This window comes from Aegilops tauschii, chromosome 3 (assembly GCF_002575655.3).
Source record: "Aegilops tauschii subsp. strangulata cultivar AL8/78 chromosome 3, Aet v6.0, whole genome shotgun sequence".
NCBI lineage: Eukaryota > Viridiplantae > Streptophyta > Magnoliopsida > Poales > Poaceae > Aegilops > Aegilops tauschii.
This window is the reverse complement of record NC_053037.3, coordinates 393,633,648-393,642,263: the sequence shown is the minus strand read 5'-3', so window position 1 is coordinate 393,642,263 and position 8,616 is coordinate 393,633,648. Positions and strand designations below refer to the sequence as shown.

General features: G+C 43.4%; 1 protein-coding gene across 1 annotated transcript; it reads right to left on the bottom strand.

The window, feature by feature from the left end:
* Positions 1-907: 907 nt before the first annotated feature.
* On the bottom strand, positions 908-4,712 carry LOC120976784 (uncharacterized). Its single transcript, XM_040404179.3, has 3 exons — positions 2,625-4,712; positions 2,071-2,550; positions 908-1,971 (listed from the first exon to the last, which is right to left on the bottom strand). Exons 1-3 carry the CDS (start codon positions 4,296-4,298, stop codon positions 1,111-1,113), a joined length of 3,015 nt encoding a protein of 1,004 aa, XP_040260113.3. The 5' UTR covers positions 4,299-4,712; the 3' UTR covers positions 908-1,110.
* Between the last annotated feature and the right edge of the window lie 3,904 nt (positions 4,713-8,616).

Below are 8,616 nucleotides of genomic sequence, written 5' to 3'. Positions count from 1 at the left end.
GGTAATGGCATGGCTTCGTGACCCGTCGAAAGTGGGCAAGATGCTGGACGTGGAGATTGTCGAGCCTAAGCTTGCGCTCTGTACAGATCCTCCTCCGCAATCAGTTGAAGAGTTTGTGGCGGTGGAAATGGCGTCGTCTTACGGGCCGTCGTCGCCGAGGAAGAAGAAGACGCTGGTGTATCCTGTCATCTGTCACATCAAGGAGGTGACTGATCATGGTCCTCTACTCGCCGAAGACCCGCCGGATGCATGGCTTCCGAACGAAGGGGAGGACCTGACACGGACGCACAAATTCAGCACTAGGCTTGGCAAAGTCGATGGCCATGAGGATTGAGCTATCTATCTATCTAACTAGTTGGAGTATCTGTAGTAGTCAATCTATGTAGTTTGTGAACTGCTGTAGTATTATGTATGTCACTGAGTTATGTATTATGTGGGTGCCTCTTTTGTGAATTTGGTATGTAATATTCAGTGCGTGACAGACTATCTATGTATGGATCTCATGCTATGTCACTTCTATCATACAGTTATGGCATTAATCCTTTTTTTGTATCATTATGAAAATGCTAGCTCACTGTCATTATGTCACTTCTATACATACAGTTATGAAAATGCTAGCTCACTGTCATAATGCTAGTTGGAGTATCCTTTCTTTGTATCTATGTATCATTATGTCACTTCTATCTCATGCTAGCTCACTGTCACTTCTATCATTATGAAAATGCCGGTACTGAATATGCACCTTTTTTTGTATCTATACATACAGTTATGGCATTAATCCTTCCAGGCACCTCATTTTTCATATCTCCAAATAACAGAAACTAGTTTACATATTACAGAAGAAAGCATATAACAGCAACTAGTTTACATACTACAGAAGTAATCATATAAGAAGTCTGACATCCAATTTACATATTACAAAAGCTATCCATTATATTCTGGAGCATATAACAAGTCTGACATCCAGTTTACATACTACAAAAGAAAGCATATTACAAAAGCTATCCAGCATGGTCTGGAGCATGATCACGAGCAGAACATGTTCATTAACACGTTCTACATCTGATCACAAACAGAACACAAAATGAAACCACCACTTTTCGTTAATTTTCAACCACCCCTAAGTTCATCAAACATGCTAACTTTTCTTGGTTTTTTAAATGTTCTCCTGTTTTGACTAGAGCTTGCTCCAGTTCTCTTCATTGTTGTAGTTTTGGACTGACATGCATTCATCCTCTGCTCCTCCACCATTGCTTCTCTGTCTTGCTGTGCCTTCGTCTTATCTGCATCCTGCAAAGCTGCCTGCACTCTTGTAGCTTCCTGCTGGACAGTCTGCTGCTCCCAAGCTCTTTGCCTTGCTGTCTCCTGTGTTTGCAGAAATGATTGCTGCCTATCAATCTCATCTGCTTGATTTATAAGAAACAATGCCTCTTCTGCATCAAATTTAGTCTTGCGAACTCTTTTTTTGTCTTCAGCAATTCTTTGTCTTTCTTTTGCCTTAATTCTTTTTGCCTCTTCTGCTTCTTTTTTCCTTTTCTCCATAGCTTCTCTCCTTTTGTCTGCCATGGCCAGTTTATCCTCTAGGGCCTTTTTTTTATTTTCCTCACTAGCTTTCTTCCTCTCATCTGCAGCAATTCTTTTTTCTTCAAGTGCAGCCTTCTTTTTCTCCTCTGCAGCATGTTTCTTTGCTAGTTGGTCATCTTTCTTCTTTTGAGCAGACAACTTGATTTTGTCCTCTTCTTCTTTTAATTTTGCAATGGCTGCATCAAACTTGGCCTGATCGGCTATCTCTCTTCTCTCAGCTGCTGCTCTAAGTCTGGCAAATGCAACAACCTCTCTCTTCCTGTGCACATCACCAGTTTTTGTTGCTGTTGTAGGTTGAATTGGAGGCTGTGAGAGGGCTTGCTGCTGTATGAAAGCATTCTCAGGTAGTGGGCCATGCACAACTTCCTCTCTCTGCCTTGATTCTCTCTGCATTAGTTAACAATTGTTTTAACTCACAATCAATACATGCCGTGTGCAAACAGAGTTTGCGCAAAAAGAGTATGTGCAAGCAGTTTTTAAACTTACTTCCTGTGTTAAAGTAGCTAGCATCTCTGAATGATACAAAGGTTGGTCATGGTTAAGAACACCAGCTGTCTGTAGATTAAATTCCTCTTGTTGTTTTCCATAATTCCTTCCCATGTTTTGGCCCTTGATCCTCTGGCACATGCTTATAATTGGCATCTCCCTAGCCTCCAGGATGTACCTGTTGAATACCTCACAATTGTTATTGAGCAGCACATCACACTTTGGGAAATCATTTTGATAAGCCCTGACCCATGTTTTAGGATCCAACTCATCCAGCCAGTCATGGGCCTCTTTGCTGAGAACTAACATTTGGTTCATATTTTCCCTAAACCTTCCCTCTGTAGTACTTCTAGCACATTTCCATAGCTGGTTCTTTAAGGCCTCTCCCTTGAAATTCTTGTTGAAATTCTGCCATAGATGCCTCACACAAAATCTGTGTGGTGAAAGTGGGAACAATTCCTTCACTGCTTTCAGTAAACCCTACAAAAACATGCAAAGGAAATCACATAAGTTCTGATACATACTGAAATAAGCAAAAAATGCAAAGGAATTACTTTTTGCTTGTCAGACATGATGGTCCAGAGATCTGTGTTATGTATGCCAAGATCTTGCTTCAATGCAGTCAAGAACCATCTCCAGGCTTTTGTATCTTCACTTTGCACTACTGCATGAGCCACAGGAATTATGCAATCATTAGGATCCATTCCTACAGCACTTAAAAGCACACCTCCATATTGTGTCTTCAAGTGACAGCCATCGAGGAAAATAATAGGCCTACAAGCAGATAAGAAGCCCCTTTTGCATGCATCAAATGAGAAGTAACATTTTTGAAATTGCCCCTCGTCTGAAAGTTCAACAAAGAAAGTGCTACTAGGATTAGATCTCCTCAGCTCATTTGCATAGTCCCACAACAAGTTGTATTGTGCAATCTCATCACCATATATAATATCATATGCAATCTTCCTAGCTCTCCCTAACTTGCCCCTTTTAATTGTCATATTCCAATCTTCTTGGACAAAACCTGCTAAGGCCTTCAATGAAATCCTCTCACATGCCCTAATCTTGTCGACAAATTTGTGAGCAATATACCTAGCTGTAAAGGCTGTAACTTGCCACTTCTTCTCACAAGTATGCTCACCATTGAATGTCTTCACCATTATTGAATTTGTCCTATTATCCCAAGATGCATAAAGATACCATGGGCATCCTTTCTCACACTTTGCACCAAGCCTTGTTTTATCATTCTTTGGGAATGTGATGTTCACTCTCTCCTTGCAACTGTACTCTCTAACTGCTTTCCTCAAGAGCTCGACTGAAGAGAACAATTGGCCTGCATGGAACTTGGGCTCATGCATATCTGCAGCTGTAAATGATTTGAAATTGAATTTCATTTCATCTTGATCTGAATCTGGAGCATCCAATTCCTCATCTTCAGAGTTGCACTCTTCCACCACCTTCTTCCCTTTCCTATCTTGCAGAGGGTGTAGCTGCTCCTGCAACAAATCCTCATCCCCATCCTCCAAGTCATAGTCACTGTCAATAATTTCAGGAATATAATCACTGTCAGAAGTATCTGAATCTGCATACTGTTCTTCCTGCTCTTCTATATTTTGTTTTCTTGGTCTCAGTCTGTCAAAGAGTTGGTCATGACTCTGAATTTCATGACTTTCATCCACAACACTACAAGATGTGTTGCTTTCTTCCACATCTCTGTTATCATTTGCATTGCTTGACTTCTTCATTGGACTGAAAACAACTGGCATTTGTGTTACTGGATTAGCCACAACATCATCCCATCCAGCTCCTCCTCCAGAAATATGGCTGTCCAAATGATCGAGGTATATCATTTGAAATTGGTGCCCTCGATTAAGCGTTAGATACATACAATCTACGTCAACATCATTGGACAAAAGCCTAGCACCACCTTCATTTAGCTGACAACCAGGGGGCAACCAATACATATCGATTCTACCTCTCTTTTCATAACCCAAGTGCTCAACTAATTCTTCAAACAATTTGTAATATGCACTCTCCACCTGACAGTAATCATAGCTAACCTTTTTGCCATCCAAATAGCACCTATTCTGACCACTGCCAAAGAAAAATCCTCCATGGATCACCTCAACAGTGAACAACCGAGAATCCTTTGCTGCAAATAAAATCAGTGAAAGTTCAATCTTTTTGTCGTACTTTACCCAAACCCTAACAAATTTCCCTCCAAAGTGCATGAAATAGGCATAAACACATGAAATTATATTTGCACACAACCTAATTAGAACTAAAATTGGAGATTTCAGGCACAAAACCGTCTCAATATTGTTGGGTGACGAATCATACCGTACGTCGGAGCCGCCTCGCCGTCGGGCCGCCGTCGCGGGCCCTCCATCGCCGCTGAACCCCGTCCTACGGGTTGCGGCGCCGTCGCAGTCCCTTCCACCACCGCAACAACTACCATCGGAAGGCCATCGGGTCGCCGATGATCCGCCGCCGCACCCTATCCCACTACTCTGCTTTGTGCTCTGTTTTCGGTTCGTGGACACACGAAGGATCGAGAAAAGACAGCGAGGCAGGGATGGGGGGCAAGGGGTGGGCTCCGCGCTGACTGGTGGGCTCCCTTCTGACAAGCGGGCCAGGCGCTGACGTGTCATACGGGGTATACTGCGTATGCACGCGACGTGTAGAGGCAGGACTGGGCGTCCAACATCCAGGACCATATTGGCGACGTATTTCCTCGTATCAGGACCGTAGTGGATCAGTTCTCGACTTCTGGGACCGAGATGGACATCGCCGGCAACTTCCAGGATGATACGTGCAATTATCTCGAAGAACTAGCAATGAGCCTACGTTCCATCCTGTCCACTAAATTCATCAGATCAGCAATCCTATGTCTGGTACCACTCACTGGCAGACCCAAATATGTGAACAGCATTTTCACCAACTGACAACCAAAAACATCTGCTAAACGAGCAGCCTCTGACTAATCCACATTTATGGGCACCAGAGAAGATTTATGATAGTTTACTTCCTAACCTGTAATGTTGTTGAAATCAAAATGCAGCTTAAAATTAATACTTTAGACAGCAACAAGGACACAAAGCATATATCCAAAGAGAAAACATGAGCCGGTAAATGGTCAAACTGGATCCCGGTGGTTCTGCTGAACATTCTGTTTCATCTAATTTTTCTCTAGTTCATAGCTTTCAACAACTTGGTACTCCTGTAGTAATAAACTAATAAATAAATCCACAGTTCTTCCAAAATAACATGAAACAATAGTCATACTCTTGTGATACAGTACCTCCCGGCACTCACCTAGAAGACTGGTTAATGCCAATTTTTCTATCAATGCTAATCTTGTGATTCTCAACAGTAATTACAGAGTGCCGAACTAATATGTCACTAAAGGTTGGTTGGAGCAACTAAGAATTGCATATTTGAGCTTCATCCTACATAAATTGGTTGTCAATAAGTATAAAGACTGAATGGAGATTGTTGAATACCTGCAACATATATTATGAAGAAACTGAAGATGGATTTGAAGATCTTTCATGAGCCCTTCAGCATAATTAGAACACTCAACTCTAAATCATCTCCTACAACTTTGAAGTTTGAAGTGTCAGTTTGTCACTTTAGCCAACTATTGACCACTTCGGATATTTAGGTTTGCACTGACTCTGTATCCATTAGATAGCAGTGTAGCATAGCTAAACACTCAGTGATTGGGTACAATCTTTCTTGATAATAAGCTAATGCAGAATGAAGTGACCGAATAGCCGAATTATCCCATCTGTATACTTATCTCCAGTGATAATAGAAAGCAAAAGTATTTCAATACCACATATATAATTCACCAAAAAATAACTTTACTGAATGAACCTGAGCTGGAAACGGAGGCTTAATTCAAGATTATACAATATGTTATGCAAAGGACAGTCATGCATATACTACATAAATGTTTGTCCAATTGCCTAAACAGACCAATAGTTCTGTGACTTCTGTCCATCTGCATGGTAACCATGACATGTCATGCATATACTACATAAATGTTGAAAGAACATGCGGTGCCCCCATGTTTGGTTTTGGTAATTGATGACAATCTCTATGGACTAATGGTTGCCTTGAGTTATATTTGAAGGATTTGTCCATAGGCATTTCTTGAAGTCCATGTGTTGGTTTCAAGGAGTTTATGTGGTGACCAAGGTGTTATTAAGGAATTATCCAAAGATTGGTCATGTGAGAGTTGAGCTTATTGCAAGCATGTCTTGAAGAAGAAGATTGTGTGATCATGCATGTATATCTTCAAGACATCATCCAAAAGAAGAGAGTTGAAAAGATTCAAGGTTGATCAAGACTAAGTCAAGAGTGAATCAACTTGATCAACTCACAAAGCGTAGAAGATGTACCGAGAGGGATCAAGCAATCCCATGGTGTGGTAAGCATTGTCAATTACGCTTTGTGTAGTAACCCATGATCTTCGTGAGAGTTCTTTGTGGGGTTAGGTTGCGGTGTGCAAGTTCAAGTGAAGCATCATGAAAGAGATCAAATGCTTGAAGCTTGCCGTCCATTGTGGTGACAATGGACTTGTGAAGATGTTGCGGTGTGCAAGTTCAAGTGAAGCATTATGAAGAGATCAAATGCTTGAAGCTTTCCGTCCATTGTGGTGACAATGGACTTGTGAAGATGTGCGGAAGGGTGACTCACCCATAGTGGAGTATGGGGGAGCAATCAACTAGTCTTCATCGAGCCAACGCAATCAAGAAAGGTGGTCCATCTTGAGGGAGTCAAGATCGTCATCATCTAGCTCAAGTGGACCATGTGCAAGGCAAAGGTTTGCTCTTGATAGGTTTTCCATTTTACCGGTCTCATGATGGTAGTTGGGAGACCGGGTTATAGGATCGATTGTCGTACTATCAAGGGGGGCTCTCGATGAGTAGCTTGATCGTATCGTTCATAGAGAGCTCAAACCATTGCATCTTTGCATCATCTTTATTGATTCTTGTTTGGTTCTTCTCTTTGTGAGTTTTGGAGCTTATGGTCATCTTGATGACAAGCTCGAGTTCATCGAAAACGGAGTTCACTCACATCTTCTATGATGTTTTCGATGTTGGAGGTTATGCCGGTTCTTCTCGGTTGGAGGTTTCACTCCTCTATTTGTTGGCATACCTCCCCTGCCTCTTCTTACTATAATCAGTCGCTGTTTTGATGCTACTCGTCTTCCTCTATCCAACAAGCTTGAGTTTGTTCAATTCGGAGCTCATATGAAGAAGTTTTGGCAGTTCTATTTTTCTCCCTGCGGTAGTACCGCGGGCCGGAGCGGTAGTACCGCTTGGTTGCTACAAGCGGTAGTACCGCTCTAGAGCGGTAGTACCGCTCCAGAGCGGTAGTACCGCTGGTAGCCCCCAGCCGTAGTACCGCTGCGGTCTCGTGCTAGTACCACCTCGATTCAAGGGGTCGTTTTTCGTGTCGGGTTTTACGGTACTAGCCGCGGCAGTGGGGGCCGTAGTACCGCTCGTATGCGGTAGTACCGCCCTGACCACCGCGGTAGTACCGCTCTGGGCCAAGCGGTAGTACCGCTCTCTGCGGGGCTGGTGTGGGGGGTAACGGTTGGATTGTTCCCCCCACTATATAAGGAGGTCTTCTTCCCCAATGAACCTTATCTCTTGAGCTCGTGTTCTTCCCCCATTGTTGACCTTCTTCGAGCTTGCTAACTCTCAATCCCTCCATGGATTCTTGCTAGTTTTTGAGGGAAAAGAGAGAGGAGATCTAGATCCACATTTCCACCAATCACTTTCTCCTCTATGTGAGGGGAACCCCTTGGATCTAGATCTTGGAGTTTTTGGTGTCTCCTTCTTGTTCTTCCTCTCTTTTTCCTCCCTAGCATTAGTTGCTTCGGTGGGATTTGAGAGAGAAGGACTTGGGCACTCCGTGTGCCCTTGCCATTGCATTTGGTGCATCGGTTTGAGTTCTCCACGGTGATACGTGGAAGTTACAAGTTGAGAAGCTTATTACTCTTGGGTGCTTGGTGCCCTTGAGCTTGTTCCTCTTGGGTGCTTGGACGCCCTAGACGGTTGGTGGTGTTCGAAGCTCAATCATTGTGGTGTAAAGCTCCGGGCAAGCGTCGGGGTCTCCAATTAGGTTGTGGAGATCGCCCCGAGCAATTTGACGGGTACCGGTGACCGCCCCCAAGGGTTGCCAAAGTGTACGGGTTCGGTGACCGCCCCCAAGGGTTGCCATTTGTACGGGTTCGGTGACCGCCCTCAAGGGTCCCTTAGTGGAATCACGGCATCTTGCATTGTGCGAGGGCGTGAGGAGATTACAGTGGCCCTAGTGGCTTCTTGGGGAGCATTGTGCCTCCACACCGCTCCAAACGGAGATTAGCATCCGCAAGGGTGTGAACTTCAGGATACATCGTCGTCTCCGCATGCCTCGGTTATCTCTTACCCGAACCCTTTACTTATGCACTTTACTTTGTGATAGCCATATTGTTTCTTGTCATATATCTTGCTATCACTTAGTTGTTTATCTTGCTTAGCATAAGTTGTTGGT